At 42.7% G+C, this 18,981-nt stretch overlaps 1 protein-coding gene across 7 annotated transcripts; it reads right to left on the reverse strand.

The window, feature by feature from the left end:
- Positions 1-2,943: 2,943 nt before the first annotated feature.
- dnase1l1 (deoxyribonuclease I-like 1) lies at positions 2,944-17,775 on the reverse strand. Of its 7 annotated transcripts, XM_086213959.1 has the most exons (13): positions 17,616-17,775; positions 10,740-10,786; positions 10,440-10,492; positions 10,217-10,330; positions 10,009-10,138; positions 8,053-8,234; positions 6,835-6,923; positions 6,262-6,351; positions 6,078-6,190; positions 5,890-6,002; positions 4,796-4,953; positions 4,394-4,490; positions 2,944-4,224 (listed from the first exon to the last, which is right to left on the reverse strand). In XM_086213959.1, exons 6-13 carry the CDS (start codon positions 8,206-8,208, stop codon positions 4,114-4,116), a joined length of 927 nt encoding a protein of 308 aa, XP_086070085.1. In that variant the 5' UTR covers positions 8,209-8,234; positions 10,009-10,138; positions 10,217-10,330; positions 10,440-10,492; positions 10,740-10,786; positions 17,616-17,775; the 3' UTR covers positions 2,944-4,113. The 7 variants fall into 7 exon arrangements, with proteins under 7 accessions (XP_086070085.1, XP_086070082.1, XP_086070086.1 ...); XM_086213956.1 differs by having other exon boundaries at positions 10,009-10,330; XM_086213960.1 differs by lacking the exons at positions 10,217-10,330; positions 10,440-10,492.
- Positions 17,776-18,981: the final 1,206 nt, after the last annotated feature.

Here is an 18,981-nt window from a genome sequence, read left to right on the forward strand (position 1 = left end):
CTGCAGAGACAACTGACATAGCCACAGACGCGGTCAAGATTTTCATGGATTGAAAATGATAGAATTTTTCTTTGTTGGTGTCAGTGTTGTATTAGATTCAGTGGCAGCATGTCATTGATCCTGTTTCTGAGGGAGAATTCAAGTTTCAAATATCAGTTTGAGCAAATAACACAATGATGTCATTAACACATTTTAAGTGTCTCAATTTGATTTGAAGTGTCCTTGCTAAGTGGTAAGAGATAAATTTATTACCCAGCAGAACTATTATGCCTTTAATGTATTTCACGTTTACTTTTACAAAATGAGTTTCCTCCAGGATGGCTGGGCTCCCCCTTAGAGCAGTGTTGTTTTTGTCACGCTGGACGAAAACGAAAATGACGACGTCAGACCCCTTTTTCCCATGACGAAAATGAGACTAAGACGAACGTCACCATCGCCCTGTAAAGACTAAAATGTGACGAAATTGTATACATTTTCGTCTGGCGAGAACGAGATGAGACTAAATTGTTTGTGGGTGGACGATCAAAGTTTCAAAACACGCGTTTTTTCCCGCCAAGTATAACATGCGTGCAATGTCAATCACGAGCTCAAACGGAGCCAGCTGTAGCTGTTAGCCTCTCTCTCGCGCGAACACACATGCACACACAGAGACAAGGCTGGGCCTGTCTGCAGCGGACGAGACACACACCACGGCAGCAGCAGCGGTGCTGGGTGGTCGTAAAAGGAGGGATGATTAAAGCATAGCTTTAGTCAATGTTGGGCCAGCCCTGGCATTTTCTTTTTTGTATTAAGCCTTAAATTTTGTGGTGGTGGTGGTTCCACCTCCCCCGTGGTGCAGAGACCGCTTCCTAGTTCTACATGCTAAAGCTAGAATGAATGGGGTTGCCAGGGGCCCCGCTACTGTTGGCTCGTTTAAACCAGCCCTTCTATTAATTTAGCATGTTATGAAAAGAACCCCAGTCCATTTGTGGACGGGTGGCAAGTGAAATGCTTTGACCCATGATTGTGGGACTGAGAAACACGGTAGTCTTCAGACCTGCTGCTGTTCCCTATCTAAGCAACGCACACGGATGCTTTAACCAATAACAGCAGCTGAAGCCAATATGTAGGACATGTGGTCGTTTATATGGAAGTCAAGTGTGCTTTTATTTTTTATTTAACCATATTTTATTGTGATACAATACTCATATTGTGTGCCAGTGTGTTGTCTGCATCTGCAACAAAATAATAAAAGTAAAAGGTAGAGAAAGAAAAAGAGGGGAAAAAACTCACCTTTGAAGGTTAGATCAGTTTCAGTGTGCTTCATTCTCACACCTGTATTGGCCTATTAAGTACATACACATATCTTTTATTTATAGGTATCTTTGATATTTGACTAAAACCTTGGAGTTTTCGTCGACTAAAACTAGACTAAAACTATCAAGGATAGAAATGACTAAAATGTAACTAAAACTAAGAAGCATTTAGTCCAAAAGACTAAGACTAAAACTAAATCTAAAATGCCTGCCAAAAACAACACTGTCTTCGAGATGGGGTGAGTCACTCAGGAGGGACTCAGAGTAGAGCCACTGCTCCTCCATGTCAAGAGGAGTTGGTCCTCATCAGATGTCTCCTGGATGCCTCCCTCAGGAGGTGTTCCAGGCATGTCTGACGAGGAGGAGGCCTCGAGGCCAACCCAGGACACGCTGGAGGGATTATATCTCTCGGCTGACCTGGGAACGCCTCGGGATTCCCCCGGAAGAGCTGGTGGAAGTGGCTGGGGAGAGGACAGTCTGGGCTTCCTTGCTGAGGCTGCTGTCCCCGTGACCCGGACCAACGGATAAGTGGAGGATGATGACGACACATTTAGTTTAAGTCAATAGTCATACTGTGAGCCAGAATGACATGTGACCAGTAAATTTTACTTCATTGATCTACACTTTAGGGTATTCCCCAAAGTGGGGCATTCCTTAAGCCAGTAGTGTTCAATTAAAATTCAAAGAGGTCCAGCTACTAAAATTTCCTCCCAGCAAAGGTCTGAATCTTATATTGTCCGGACAGAACCTGATGCCTGCCCTTAGCCCGAGGGATGACCACAAAGTGTTGTGGTGCCCTCACTCAGCAGCTTCAGTGGGAAACCTCTCATTTTCCAACTGGCTACGCTGTTTTGAAGTTAGCATCAATACTTGAAAGCATTAATAATCTTGACACCTGTCTTTGTTGTACTGTTCTGGCAGAGACTCCACAGGAGAACTCTCCTATTCTTTCTTTACTCCTGCTCACTCGCCGGTCCTTCCATCCCTGTTGTCTTCAATTAGCTTCTCTCAGCCCTGTAGAAATGTTCTCAAGATAAAAGAGGACATTACCAAACCAAAAAAAAGGAACTGTTCTTACATTTTGGAGATTAATATCTAACTTGTTTACATGTTCCTTGCTCACTTCTCTAAACTAACATTGCTCTTCTATTTTCTAATCAGTCCTGACGCTGTCACGTATTTTGTCTTCTCCTCCTCTCCTGTTTCCTTGTCCTACACAAGAATTCTCTCACTCCACTCTGACAGCAGCATGTCTGATGTGCCGTTTCTATGCTTCTCTGTTGTTTTGTGCCACCTTGTGTTTGCAATGTGTAATGCACAGTTTAGAGATGTTGACGTTCCTACTACTAATTGAGCAGCCCGTTGTAGTTGGCTGTGTTTAATAACTGTCAATCAAATCAAGATTTGAAGGGGAATGAAGGGGGAATGACAGGAAGCTTTTTTTTTCTTTTTTTTAAGTAAACCTCAGATTATGTTTTTTAAGAGAAAATATTTCAAGCTGCCTCTTCACTCCCGCTATGCTGAGACATGCCTAAAACATCCAAGCCCTGGGGCCCACAGTACTGTTAACACACCCCTGCAATCCACAGATAAGCAGTTATCACACTCAAACTGTGAAAAACTATACTTCGTAGGAAAGAAATATACTTAACTCAAATGACTTTGTAATCCAGCCCTCATTTTTATTCCAGCTTTTTTATAGAGAACTTTTCAGCAGCAACATTAATCTGTCAGCATCATTGACACACAAATACATTGTTGAAGGTATCAGACCAATGATGAAGGCAAATATCGGACCACATCCCCATGCAGTTCTGGGCCTGGAGTTCTGAGCTATCCTGAGACTTCATTATCTACATCAGGATGTTGCCATCTTAACATTTGGAGGATACGATGGCTAAAGACAAAGACTTAATATCATGGATGCACGACTGGATGACCAGATATCAGCAAACCAACTGTGTGGCAAAGAGACCGACGCTGGAAGATAATCTAGCCTTTTGATGTCAGTCAATCGAAAATAAACATCTCAGCTCGTTTCTATACAGCTCTCTGGTTGATTAGGTAGCATTCAATAAACTAGGCAAAAACAAATATATGTATAATACACATGCAATGTACAAAAGAGTCAACAATTCTTATTTATTATGAACCTTTGAGCTCGCCAATGACAACTACAGCGATGTTTTGTTTTTCTGTCAGCTTGGCTACTTTTCCGCAAAAATAAAATGGAAGTTATTTCAGGCGTGACGATCACTGAGTGGTAAACAGTGCTAATTTCAACTGCTGTTAGCTTCTTCTTGTGGGAATCAGCTTTTGGTCTCAGTAGAAATTCCTCTTGTGAGTCCCAGCCTGCCTGTGTTATAGTCCCCCTGTGGGTAATTGGCTTCAACCACAGATTCCTTTTTTCCCGGGCCTTGCTGTAGACGCATCTCCTTTTTGTTCATGCTAGTTTGTATTTTTCCACTATATTCCGATTCTATTTTAGGTTTATAGGCTTAGCAGATGGCCGGACAATGACAGCTAAACCTGCTGCATGTCAGAGGCCAGAGCTGGAAATCAAACGCTGCATCATAGACCTAAAACTGACTTTGATTGATGACCCTGTTATGACAGCCCTCCCTGCTTTCTTACTACAAAAAGTCAGATGTACGTGTGCTTGTCCTGGCATCTGAAAACTACTTCCAGTAAAACGTGGGACATAGTCTTGATTTGTGGGACAAGGCTTGAGTTGAAAATGGCTCGACATCTAACTGGTCGCCCTATGTGCCACACACACACACGCGCACAGACACACACGCACGCGCACAACATCATTTCAACAGTAGATAAACATGAAGAAGAGGATGAGAAGGAGGCTGAGGGAGATTTTGGATGCAGTGCTCCTGAGCAGGACCTCCACCGGGTAATGATCACTGACGTCCAGCGCCTTATAAGAACAAAGACATCACAGATAGAAAAGCATATGTGAAAAATAGTGTTGTGCAGATTTTCACTTCCATATTTCAAAGTGTTTAGAGTGTTGCGCGCGCACACACACACACACACACACACACACACACACACACACACACACACACACACACATAACCTGTTACCTCGTCCTCTGTTAGCTTGTACTCCAACTGGAAGTTAAATGGTTTAGCTGAAGAAGGGACAACTGCTCCAAAGAACTTTTTCCCGTGTAGCACAATCCTGTTGGGAAAAAAAGGACAGAACACATTGAATCACCGCCTCTCAGCCTGAGATCACCTTAGAGTTATGTGTACAATCTGCTGCAGTCACTTTCAATTCAAATGTCTTTATAGCTTTAAACACAATGTGTTGAAAATGTTTCTCATTCAGATGCGCTGCTTCAATCAGAGGCTCATGGGACAGGGGGATATTAGAGCTAATGCATTCAAAGGGCTTCTAATTTGGGATGTTGGTATATTAAAAGAAGAAGCAGGAAGCAACAGAACAGGAGGCCCGTGACCACGCCGTAAGGAGTTTGCGTTCACCTGTCGTAGCTGCAGGAGGTGCTTGATCTCACGGTGGTGTCAATATCATCTGGAATGAGCCAGTAGAGGTTCTCCTCTGTAAGCAAGCGCACATTCTTCCTGTTCTTCTTGGCGAGGTAGCTGCAGTCTGCGTTGAAGTCTCCGAGAAGCATCACGTTCTGGTAAAATAACAGCGAGTCAACTGCAGGATCTTACTGTTGTTTTAATCAAATTTAGAATATTACGTCCTTGTAAGAATCATGAATTTAATTTATCCGTTATTATTATTCTTGTTATTATTGGTGAACTCCTTCCTTAATAAACTTATCTTTTTGCAGCAGATGTATGTTGAGAAGGATCAATTACTTTTATGTTCGATAAATCCTTTATTCTGTACTTGTTAACCATCTGTTAAAAGTAGTTAATAAGTACTTACCATAGTTAATTACTAATGATCAAAAAGTGATATCTATTTTGCTTATTGAGTGATATTTCAACGAGGCTCACACAGCTTTATTAATGTTATTGAACCTTGGTGGTGACATTTACAGAAAAAAAGGCTGCATTTATAGACATGAATGCAAACCAGACACTTCCTACTGCAGTAGCTTGACATTAACACAATGTCACTGGCAAAATACAAGTGCGCTTTTACCATGAACTAGTCACAGGAAATGTGCGAACTACGCAATCCATCAATCTTCAAAAAAAAGATGACAATAGTGCATTTTTTCATGTCTTTAAATATAAATAAACCTCTGATATAAATATTTTAGGGAGGATATAATGGAATAAGAGGAGCAGCTACTGCAAGTTATGGATGAAGAGCTACTGCATCGACTCCTCCCGCTGTGTCCCGCTGATTTATAGAACTATGACATTTGCAGCACAAAAAAAATACAAAATTAGATCACGATGATAATTACTGCCCTACATCATTATCAAAATAATAATAGTTTAATTTGCTGCACACATAAATTGGGAAAGTGTTGCATGATTCTGTTCTTTCACTTACTCCATATCCCCTCATCATCCTAGGAATGTAAATATTATCTCATATTGAACTATTTATTAATCAATATGTGTGTTAAATCATTTGACAAATTCACTTTCACCTCCGTTTTCCACATCCTCCTCACGTGTTGCAGAACATCGTATAGTGCATCCAGCTCCTTTGTGGTGTTAGACGGGGTGCTGTGCATAGGTATGAGGACAAACTCCTTTATAGCTGCCAAGAGAGATTTGTTTGTATCAAATACACAAATTTAAAGTGGATTTTCATCCTGAGTGTCAGTGAACCAACCTGTCTTGGGGGCCTTGAAGCGGACAATAAACGGCTCTCTAGAGAACGCGTCAATGTCTCCGGGGCGATCATCAGGGTACTGATACTGGCCTGTGACTGTCGCCGTATCAGCCCTGCACACTTGAACTTTATTACATGCATCATTTTATCATATTGTACATAAAACTGAGAGAGATGAGTTTACCTGTAAACAAACACATACTGCTCCTGGTATGAATCAGATCTGCCCAGTCTCTCACTTGCCACAGCCAGGTAGTTGTGTTGAGAGTCATATCTGAATGGTGGACACAACTGTTAATGCTGTGCTGTGTGTGTGTGGTGTGTGTGTGTGTGTGTGTGTGTGTGTGTGTGTGTGTGTGTGTGTGTGTGTGTGAGTGTGTGTGTGTGTGTACTTGTTTTTTGTTATCTTTTGGAGACCTTTTCTGGGATAAACACTAACCTTATCAGGACGCCTTACGGGGACCAAAGACCGGTCCTAATGCGGCAGAACTTAATTTATGAACACCTGGTCAAAGTTAGAGTGAAGGTATAAATTGCAGTTAATTTGAGGTTGAGGTTCGGCATTCATTGTTAGGGTTAGGATTAAGATCAGGGTTTGGGTTAGGATATCCACATGAATAGAAGTAAATGGAATGTCCAAATAAGGATAGCTACACAAACCTGTGTGTGTGTGTGTGTGTGTGTGTGTGTGTGTGTGTGTGTGTGTGTGTGTGTGTGTGTGTGTGTGTGTGTGTGTGTGTGTGTGTGTTAGACCTACTTATTTAGGGCTGTGAGCAGCCGTGGTAGAGCTTTATGTTTGTGGTCTGTCACTTCCTGGAGCAAGGTCACGTCACAGCGAGTGATGATCTGGAACAGTAACGGATTAACTATATTTGATATTATTGTAAATACACTCTCCATCTTATGATGGTAAGATGGCTGTTAAATATAGTGATTCGATAAAGACTGTATTTGCAGGCGCCAAAGCATCTGATCAGAATATAGCGATAAGCTGCCGCCAACCTTATAGAAGCAAGTTATTTGACAGATTATTTGGTTTATACTCCTTAAGTGCTGTCATAGTCAGCTGGACTGTTTCAGATTGCTTGAAGATTTTTCAACTCTGGATTTCAGAACCCAGTTAAGAACTGAGCACAACACAGCACTGAGGAGATACCGGGATCTTAATGACCTTCATTGAGATGTTTAATATTCATAGGCAGTTTACAAAGCAGAGCAGAGGAACATCGATCTGATTAAAAAAAAGAGAGAGAAAAAAAAATAGAAAAACAAAAAACCATATGACCTATAAAAGTGGATTCATGCTTTTAATTACAAACTTTTTTAGCCAAAAATAGAAACTGATCATCCAAACAACACTGAAATGGACACTGCATTTCTTGAGACGCCAGGCATGGGCATGGTAAGTGTGATGGCAATTTCTTTTTTTAAATTTCTTGGGTCTACTTTCCAGTTGTGCCATCACTACACAGGTGGGCAAGAGTCATCAAGGCAGACCAAGAACAGAATGATTTTCCAGTCAATATTTGTAGCTTTACTTGTGGTTTATTATGAGGAAAATGAAGATGAACACACCAGCCGGATTACTGGGAGTTGTGTGTTGCTCTGTCTGGTCTGGTGAGAACTGTGTGTCCTACTTCTTCTGTATACACCTTTACATTTAGCTTCTTTTGTGTGTGTGTGTGTGTGTGTGTGTGTAATATTGGGTGTATGTGTCCTGTTATCTTGAGGAACTGACTTCTGCTTTCTCAAGATAAGCAACTCAAGATGGCATGATGAAGGTTACATCAAAAATGATAATTACAAATACTGCCTGTCATGCCTTCCATATTTTTTTGTGTTTCATATCTGATATTTGAATACAAAGTTGTTGCCACCTTGATCTTTGCTTTTACTTTGTATGTATTTGTCCCGACACTGGAGTATTTTGCTGATAACTTCAATATACAAGTATCTTAAGTCAACTCTGTCTTACCCTGGCCAGAGTGTGCATGACATCCTGCTTCAATGACTTGGATTCCCCAAAGCGTTGGAGGTTGAAGGCACACAACCTAAAATCTGAAGCCCCCTGGACATCACACACACCAGAGAAGAAGGAGAGCACAAAAAGGAGGAGGGACGGGTACCTCATAGCACACGGAGGAAGCAGAGAGTAACCTTGGGACAGAGAGCAGACGAGGAAGATCTGATTTTATTATGAATCCTGTGGGAAACATATTGGAGTAAGAACATGAGCTGCATCCTATATCGTTTCATGGTGCTAAAAGCGCTATACATTCAACCCTGCAGGTTTTCATGGAGGTTGCCAACTCACTCTTTAAGAGTAATTAGAGACTTCAGTGTCTCGACAAGCTCTCTATAGAGGAGCCAAGGAATTTAACCTGGAATGTTCTGATTAATAGATGGCTACTCCTGTGCTGTGCTGCCATCAAACCACATTTGCACCCATTTGTATTTATTTGGTTTTATACGTCACGCCCCTGTGAATGAACCATTGATAGGTTTCATTGAAAAACCCTTGAAAATTGCAGAAAACTGTTGCTTAATGGTTATAGAGCTGGAAAAAATACAGCGAGCAAGTTATTGTTGATGATTTCACACAGACCTGCTGTGAAGTTTCAACATCAGCTTTGATATGCAACATTAATTCATTATATTGATGAATCATATAATAATAATAATAATCACCTTTGATTGAAATACGGACAAATCCATTCTTATTCTTATTACAAATCGATATTATTGTTCTTTCATCTTGGTCCAGCGACATTCATGAGCATCAACCAGTGCACAGTGCATCCACGAATGTGCCAGTTGAAAAAAGACAGAGTCAAGGACAGAGTCTGAGAGCCCAACTACGATCCATCTCTCCTGCTATGTCTCACTACCTAGCAGTTTTGATATCTATCATATCTTATCTCTTACCCTGCCACAGAGCAGCTTATAGATTTTGCAGCATACATTACCATGGTGATGTATTGAAAATACTTTGGTTGACCATGAATTTACCTCGCAAAACCTCTAATCTTGCACCAAAGTACAGGTGCCTGATGCGTTCAGTAAGCTGAATGGTGACTGGTGATTAATTGATTGTTACTGATAGCGTCGCTTAAAGAACACTTCACCTGCGTGGATAATGGGCTTAGCATTTCAAAAGAAATGTTTTGACAACTGAATGTTGTCAAAACATTTCTTTTAGACGTATATGGTCTCATTATGATTGCATCACGTTTTCATTGAAACACACGAAAAAAAGCTATTCAAGGTGATAAGACACGATTCAGACATATCCGTAAAACAGTCAGGAACATTCAGACGGTCAGAAATAAGCTCTTGTCACAGTTCATAGGCGAAGTGTTGAGAACTGAGTTGTAGCCCCTTCCTTTTTTTAAATGTAAAAATAAACAGTCAAAAACCTTTCATTATGTGTCAAGTAGTAAAACATGAAACTGTCTGTCTCAAGCACATACTAACTGGAGAGCAGATGGGGAAATGATGCATGAAAGAACGGCATGTGATGGTTAACAAAGTAATGAGCTCTATTTTGCAGTTCCACTTCTCTTTTCAAACAGGAATTCTTAGGAATATCAGCTCATATGGAAACCTGCCGCCTGCCTACTGTTCCAGTGAGGTAGAGTAGACAATCAAGAATGGACAATAATAAATATGATTTATCTCATTAAAGAGAGAGAGTCACAGCACAATATGTGTATGCTTGTATAGTATTCCCTCTGCTCATGTCTCTCTCCCTCTTTCACTCACACACTCACACACTCACACACACACACACACACACACACACTCACACACTCACACACACACACACACACACCCCTACGGACTCTCAGGTTACAGTCACATACCACAGTAACATTTTCTCTTTTCTTAACTCTTTTGAAGAATAACTGTAAGACGAAGATCAACAACATACCAGACTCGTAGGTTTGTTTGTGTCTTGCCGCTTCCTCTGTGTTGAGACTCTGAGCTGGCCTGTCCTGTTTCCTGTAGGAGGGACTTTACTCTACCAAAGTCTAACTGCAGGCTCCAGCAGGCAAGAGTTTCTGTTAACGGAGAACGATGGTTGAAAGATCAGTTCGTAGCCTTCAGAAATATTTGAACCAGGGCTATAGACAACTGACATTATGTGATACATATAACGCTTTAATCAAGAGGGTGTTTGACTTCTCTGCTCCTCCTTTGTCCATTTTGAAAAAGAGGCGTGAAACCTCGGTGGGAGGGGGTGGGATTTACTGCTGTAAAAACAGAAGAGAAGCAGGGTGGGTGGAGTTTCTCTAAATACAGCTTCTTCCTGCTAATATTTGTCTGTCTGACGCATCTGAATTTTATTCTTAGTTCATTTACCACAGCAGCTTGAGAAAAGTGTACTAAGCTTCACGGTTTAACACAATTCAGATCTGAAAAAAACAGATGGATGGTTGAACAAATGATGAAGTGTCAGCAGAAATCAACTTTTGCGTTGTGGTGTCTCCAAGGTAATTAAACAACATCTAGGCATCATTAGAACCCAAACAAAACCCCCCAAAAAGAGAAATGCATTGTACAAAAGTATGAATAGTATTTAATGTATACAATAAAAATTCCTGACCTAAGAATAGAGATGTATATTTTGTCATTAGCCCTCATTTTCTGGAAGACAATTACCTGTTTTGTCGTCTTGTTAAATCTAAACTTGTGTAACACACTGCTGCCTGTATAGAAAAAAGTGAGAAAGGTCACAGCAGAGTTAGGACACATTCTCATTAATAATATTTCATAACTTTCACATGACTTTGTCACTCTTTTGAGAAGAAATTTAGATTGCATAAATTCTCTGAAACATGTGTTTACGCATGAAAAAAAACATAAAAATATTACACATTAAGCTAAAATCGATAAAAAGATGTTGTGCAATACATTCTAAACAACTATTGATGTGTATCAGTACAAACGACCATAAAAAAATCTTCTCATTCAATCATAAATGATACAACATGTTTATGAAACATTGCCAAACTCAAATCTAACCAATAATTTCAAAAACTTTTCCAGGCCACTTGGAAAAAAGACCTGTTATCCATGAAGTTTCCAGGTTTTTCATGACCACAGGAGCCTTGGATCATAAGTTTAAGGAAATGGTTGAAAATGATTGAATGTGAAAAAAGCGTATTCAGCTTTTTTAGTTATTTAATACTAGCTTGAATTTGACTTCATAAAATGTGAAATGCTATTTCCTATACAAATTAATGAATAATCCCTCTTTTCTTCTTTGCATCATTAAAACATACGCCATGGCATACACAAATAGACAGACGGAAAGAAAGTCATTCGCATCAGATAACACTTGTCAGCACGTGTAAACAAAACAACCACAATTGAAGAGAAATACAATAACTTCATCCAAATTCTTTGTCCTTTCTGTCTCGTACATTGTACTGCTGAAGGCAGGGCTTCTGATTTAATGATGTAGGAATTTTTCAACAAGTCATCATTAATCAATCAGAAGGACCCACAGAGTCTATATTGCCCTGTTCAAAATTTCCTTGATTTCTCCCTCCTTGTGTTTCCTGCACTCTAGTTTAAGTAAATATATGTATAAATTTAACTACAGTTTAAGCAAATATATATGTATGGATTTATCTACAGTTAAAGCAAATATATATGTATGGATTAATCTACAGTTAAAGCAAATATATATGTATGGATTAATCTACAGTTAAAGCAAATATATATGTATGGATTAATCTACAGTTTAAGCAAATATATATGTATGGATTTATCTACAGTTAAAGCAAATATATATGTATGGATTTATCTACAGTTAAAGCAAATATATATGTATGGATTAATCTACAGTTTAAGCAAATATATATGAATGGATTAATCTACATTTAAAGCAAATATATGTATAAATGTATCTACATTTCCCACTAAGTGCTCACTTTTTCAGCTGGATAAATTTACAGCTGATCGTCCAATTGTGGGGTCTCATCAGTGTACTCATCTACCCAGACGATCTCAGGCCCATACACGTCCAGGGGAGGAGCTGAGGGTTCAGTGGTGGACAGCATCTAGTATGCTGGAGGAAGCCCATTCTGCATATTAACTTTCTTCTCCACTGCTGCTGAAATGACACGCTCGCACATAGATCTGATTAGTGGGATACAACAAAAACCAACAATAATCAATAATGCAAATGCAACCAAGATGCCAAAGAGAACACTTAATCATTCCCGACCATTTGCCGAACATATTTTGTCTATACCTTTCCTGGCTCCTCTACCCAACCACATTGACTTCTCCTCTGGTGCAGCTTTGTCTTGTAACTCAATCAACTCAGTCACAGTCCTTGCTCGTTAACTAGCTGGCGGAGCGGGGTTGTCTTATGGGTGTAGTCGCGAATATGATGACGGCTGTAGCCTGTGAGGCCCAGAAATGACATCATGTCACGAACTGTTTGAAGCTTGGGATATCTCAGAAGGGTGTTACGATGCTCTGCAGAAATGGAAGTGGCGTTACCGGCGACTAATCTTCCCCAAAATGTTGCTTGGGAGCGCGTACATTGTAATTTGGATTTTGATGCTTTAAAGCCTCCTAAGGCTAGGGATTGTAGGCACACCTCGGTGGCTTGTAGACACTCAGATTCAGTGGGTGCGGCAATGAGAAGATCATCTACATACTGTAGTAACATGCAACCTGGCGGGAGGTGGAGGGTTTTAGATAAATGTTCATGTAGCGCACGATTGAACAGGCCAGGTGACAGAGAGAATCCCTGAGGTAGAACCGTGTACTGATATCTGTGTCCGTTCCACGTGAATGCAAAGCACTTGCGCAGTTCAACTGGCAGAGGTATTGAAAAGAATGCCTTTGCTAGATCAATCACTGTGAAAAACTGTAGTGTTGGAGATAGTTGAGACAGGGCAGTGTGCGGATTTGGAACCGGGATAGGAGGCGTGATTACACGTGCATTAACAGCTCTCAAGTAATGAGCCATTCTCCAATCTCCGTTGGGTTTCCCTACAGGTAGAATAGGAGTGTTCCAAGTGGAGGTGGAAGCCTCCAGAACACCTTTTTGTTCAAGGTCCTTGATAATCTGAGTGATGGGCCCGACAGCACGCGGCTTAGGTGGATATTGTGATATCCAAACGGGCGGTCCAGGTGACACTTCAAATGTGACTGGTGTTTCAGGGTCACAGTGTCCTACATATGTTTTTCCTTCTGACCACACCGAAAGCGGTATGGTACTGAGGAGTTCTGTAGTCATGTCACTATCTGAATTTTCACGTCCATGTTGTCTCGTCAACTCACACTATTGCAGCACCGATGGGGTCACAGTGTGATGAGTGATGCGATAAGTCTCTAGGGAGGCTGAATATGTTAAGCCTGCCTCCTGTGTCTGTTTCCAGTCGGTCGCTAAATGGGCCGCTTTGGTCATTGGTCCGAGATCCTTAGCATCCACTCTAGCTCCCACCAACAGTGAGATATGTGGGACTGAGGTATCTGACATTTGAAACCATTCATCTTGTTCGGGGGTCAACACCACACGGGCTGCCACTCCTGTTTTATTTACATATATACAATCTGACTGCAGCATCCAGTGTGAACCATTCACTTGACCAAACGCCTCTTCATATACCTCATTAGTCTGATATTGATCATAGAGGAGAGTACAATGATACGGATCAGTAGGAGGATCATAGGGGTGCATGGAGTTCATCCATGGGCGCCATTGATGGAAAAGAGTCATCAGACTTTGGGGACCAGGTTCATGTAGACACAGTTCTGCCCAATAGATGGTAGCGTTAACATTCTCTTTAACTTAAGGTTCATGCATCAACCATTGTCCAGTCACTGAGAAGGCCAGCACCGAGTTGGTAGGTGTCATCTTTATTCCTTTAGGGAAAGATATTTCCAGTCCCGTTTCACCACACAAAATAGAAGCATTGCATTTAGTCAACAAGTCTCTTCCCATCAGGGGAATAGGACAGGATGGAGAGTACACAAACTGAAGCTGCAAAGTTTGTTCACTGACTGCCGTTCGGAAAGGGGGGGGGGGGGGTAAATGGGATGGCAGTTGGCTGTCCATTAAAACCCACTAGTTCCACTTTTCTGTCAGAGATGAGAGCTTCTGGGAGGCTGTGATTTATAGTAGAATATTTTGCTCCTGTGTCCACCAGCATGTCAACAGCTACTCCCTCTACTCTCACTCTTAACAGGAGGTCAGCCAATCCCCCTATTTTTGGAACCGGGCACCCCTATTGTGGCGGCGGGTACCAGTCCTCCCTCTCCCACTGAGGCATCTGGTATTGTTGTGGAGTCAGGTATTGTTGTGGTGCCAGATGTCCCTGTGGTTGTCCTCCCTGACCACGCCCACATCCCGTCTGGGATGGAGGTTTGTTAGGACAGTTTCGTGCCCAATGATCTAGTGCCCCGCAGACATAACATCCCTCCCCCTGCGGCGGCCCCTGGTTACCGTTCCCACCTCCCCGACCACTGCCTCCTCCTCTCCGTTGAGAGTAACCACGCCCTCTGCCTCCTCCTTGTTGGAGAGGGGCCTGATAGTACTGAGGCTGAGGTCCAGGTGGAGCCCACTGGTACTGCGGTGGATAGTACAGTAAGGCTGGTACTACAGGTGCAGGCATTACTGGTGCCGCTGGTGCAGGTGCGGCTGTTGCACCATCTGTGGCTCTGCTTTGGCAGACTTCTTAGCACCGGCTGCTTGTTCCCTGGCTTGTGCGAGTTGGAGTTTAGTCAGTTGCATCTTTAAGTCCTCTAATTCTTTATTAGATTTAGCTAAGTCGCTGTCTTCTTGTCTGAGTCTGTGAGTAAACACTCTGCACCACTGTGCCAAGTTATCTCCACTGCAATGAGGATCATTTTCCATCTCACTGCGCACCTTCTGTGACACTCCTGTTAACAAAGCCATTTTAAATTGAGTGGCTGCTAGCGGGGAATGATTTGGTCTTTCACCTGTTCTGTTCTCCCACTCATCCTCGCATCGGTTTATGAAGGAGGAGGGAGACTCACTGGGCTGTCTGGAAAACACTGTGTGATGGGCTGTGCATGAGGGCGGAAATGCCCTTCTCAGCGCATTTCCCCACACTCTCGCTCTTTGTGTGTATGGCATGCTATCAGGTGCACCGTTAGTCTCAGCTTCTGTGTCGATGTCTAGTACACATGATAACGAAGTACACGCTCCTACCAGGGTTCTCATGTCCCCTAGGGAGAGTGTGGTCCCCACTGTCAGGGAGTGTAACTTTGTCAGCCAGGGTCCTGCACCTTCATCCCACAAACTGGGGAGGCGTCTAACCAATATGTCTCTGTCGGCGAGTGGCCACGGTTTGTTTATCACTTCCCCACGCCCTGGTTGTTGTATCAGTGGCATAGGGAACGTAGTTGTTTTGCTCCCACCTGTAGATTTACTGCGCGTGTAATCAGACACGGGGCTAGCGGAACGGCTTCCTGGTCTACTGGGTGCTCTACTGGGTGGGCCGCTTTTCCGTTTTGGCACGTCATCATCAGAGTCTTCATGCTCGAACACAATGTCCCATTTTAGTTCTCCTGGCATAGATTTGTGATCTTTATCACGTGGTTTTGGTGTCAGTGGGGGTCTGTCAGGTAGCGTCTCTCTGGGATCCCACCTCTGGAGTGAAGCGAATGATGTTCTACTCCTGTTCTTGTCTGTAGTTTTCTGACTGACATCCATCTTTCGTCAGTACTGGGCTTTGCCCACTTTTTAAGGGGCTCAGGTCTCAGTAGGGGGTTTACAAACAGTATGGGTTCTACTGTAGATCTGCTTTTCTTTTTCGTAGCGGTGGGTTTGTCAGCTGCGTCATGGTCAGTCTTGTCCTTCTGTGGTTTGTCACCATTATTCTCTAGTAGTCCACCACCATATTCTTCTTCTATGTCTCTATATGCTTGCTCAACTCTCTCTCTTTTCTCCCTGTCCTCTCTACTTTCCCTGTTTCCACCTTCATTTCTCAGTCTCTCTTCTTCTAGTCTCCTTCTGGCTTCTTCTAACTGCTCTCTCACCTCATTGCATTCTGACTGTCCCTGTCCACTGGAGGCCTCATCCTCCTCTTCCCCAAACTCCACCCGTACATCTCCCTTCACCGAGATAACAGGCATCTGCAACACTGCTGCAGGCGCTGGAGGTGCCGACGGACCTGAGCACGGAGGAGGTTTCTCCTGCGTCCCTTTCAGCGTCTGTATGTGACACCTGGTTCCAGCTGACATGGCCATCAAATGCAACATTCCTCTCCACTCATCTTTCTTCTGACCTGCTTTAGCATGCTTCTTCCGACTCAATCTGCCTGGTTTCACTTTGTCATGATCCATCACTTCATCATACGCCGCCTTCTCATCCACACACAATCTGTCCCTAATACACTGGAGTCCACCGAGTCCCCACCACTTCTGTCCTTTACATTGTTTACCGTATTCATCAATGTTCTGTCTCAATGTTTTCTTTCCCTTGTCATCACCACAATAGCCAGATATCGCCTGCGATATTAGGCCTTTCCACCACACCTCCCACTGTTCACAGTTTAGTTTATCATTGTTTGCCATGGTCTTTCACAATTATAATCACACAACACAGTTTAAATGTGGCCACACACTTAAAGAGGTGTCAGTGGATCTTGTCCTCCTCAGTTATCTCTCTTCATATGCTTCTACGCTATCCCAAGATAGTGCGCTGAGGAAGCATAGGTTTGAGAATTTTACTGACTCCTCACCAAGTGTCCAATCCCAAAATTCCCACAGACCCCAGAGACACACAGACTGGGTAAGTAATTTTAATCAGAGAGGTTGCAGTTTTCCCAACAAGCTTCTACCACTCGATCTTACTGAGGGGCGGATGATACTCACTGCAACAGTCTCATTACTTATTCTTCCCACTTCGTCTGTTTTGGATGCCTCAGAAACCACCCACACAATTCCCCGTGCATGTATTTTTTTTTGACGTCTTTTACTTCTCTTCTTCTTCTGTGACTTCTTCTTTATGAGTTGTTAACTCAATGGACTCCGACACTTAAGCCTGCCAAGCCCGTAGCGCCAATTTACCGCTGTCCAATTCATATATTCGGGGGACTCTAATGCCTCGGGCCTCGAACCCACTTGCGCCGTTTATGTCACTTTATTGGACCCTCACTCCAATATTTTATGTCGGACCCTCACTCCGATTAATTCAGTCGAACCCTCTCTTTGATCTTTGATCATTTCTTTTCTGTTAATCTTTGATGTGTTCAATTCACTATGAATGACGGTGGTCTTCACAATTCTCTTAATTTGGATTGTCCAATGGCAGTACTTCGATACAACAGGTGACTGCTTACCTTATTTTATCGGCGCCGTCAGAGAATTGAGAAGTCTGAAGTCACTCGGGGTGGTCTTCAATCGACCGAGTTACCGATGTCCTTCCTTCAAGATCACGTCGGGGTCACCAAGTTTCTCTGTAGGAATTTTTCAACAAGTCATCATTAATCAATCAGAAGGACCCACAGAGTCTATATTGCCCTGTTCAAAATTTTGAGAGGACACCTTCCAGTTGGTTCAGTAGAATTTATTCAGATCAACAGAAAAGAGTACAGAGCTCTGGAGATGGTCTTCCCCTATCCTGGAGTCAGCATACGCAGATGCGTCGTCCCTGGCGTTGGGGCAAGAAGTCCAACGATCTGACTATCTCTCCAGTTTTCTGTGTTACAAGGAGGTGCTTTTGTGATCGCTTCTGCTTCAAGTGTGTATTTTTGATCTTTGTGTTATTTTGCAGAATCTTCTGTCTGACCGTGTGCCAGCACCATCTGTTCCCATTGTAGACTTCTTGTTGCAGCTGTGAAGACAAAAACCGCTCTTGTCCTGATTCACAACCTTGCTCTTATCTACTTCTGACTCCCACTACTTCATGCTACCATAGAAATTCTGTGGACTCTGTTCTGACCTGATTAGCTTGAAGGAGTGATGCTAGCCATGAGCTACACTCCTGCTATTCCCTGTTGTGACCTTTTCACCTGTGTCCACTCTTATACAATCTGGTTTGTGCTTCACTGCCTTGTGTTTCCTGCACTCTAGTTTAAGCAAATATATGTATAAATTTAACTACAGTTTAAGCAAATATATGTATAAATTTATCTACAATGACTATCTTGATGAATTTCTGTCAAAAAAAGAGAAAAATGGCATGTGTGAATTAAAAAGAATTTTTGATAAAATCGGGAAGAAAATAGTAAAAAAGGGGAAACGACAAGTAAATACCCCAAAAATTGAGAATGACATGAAATCTCAGTGGAGTTTGCATGTTCTCCCTGTTCCTGTGTGGGTTCTCTCTGGTACTCCAGCTTCCTCCCACAGTCCAAAGACATCAAGAGAGGACGAGGCTGATTGATACTCTAAATTGACCGTAGGTATGAATGTGAGTGTGAATGGTTGTTTGTCTCTGTATGTTGGTCCTGTGATGGACTGGTGACCTGTCCAGGGTGAACCCCGCCTCTCGCCCGTAGATGCTGGGATAGGCTCCAGCCCCCCCGCGACCCTTAATGTGTAGGAATAAGCGGAAGATGACGATGGATGGATGGATGGATGAAATCTCAGTTTCTTGTTATTAAAATTATATATTTCTAGGTCAGATAAGTGATACTGTCAGATTTCATACATGTAGTTGGCATCCTCCGCTTATCTGTTTGGTCCGGGTCAGCAAGCCTCAGCAAGGAAGCCCAGACTGTCCTCTCCCCAGCCACTTCCACCAGCTCTTCCGGGGGAATCCCGAGGTGTTCCCAGGCCAGCCGAGAGATGTAATCCCTCCAGCGTGTCCTGGATCGGCCCTGAGGCCTCCTCCTGGTCGGACATGCCTGGAAAAACCTCCCGCGGGAGGCATCCTCACCAGATGCCTGAACCACCTCAACTGACTCAA

The sequence above is a fragment of the Aulostomus chinensis genome, chromosome 9, assembly GCF_037954235.1.
Source record: "Aulostomus chinensis isolate RoL2024-O1b breed Wild chromosome 9, RoL_Achi_v1.0, whole genome shotgun sequence".
Taxonomy (NCBI): domain Eukaryota; kingdom Metazoa; phylum Chordata; class Actinopteri; order Syngnathiformes; family Aulostomidae; genus Aulostomus; species Aulostomus chinensis.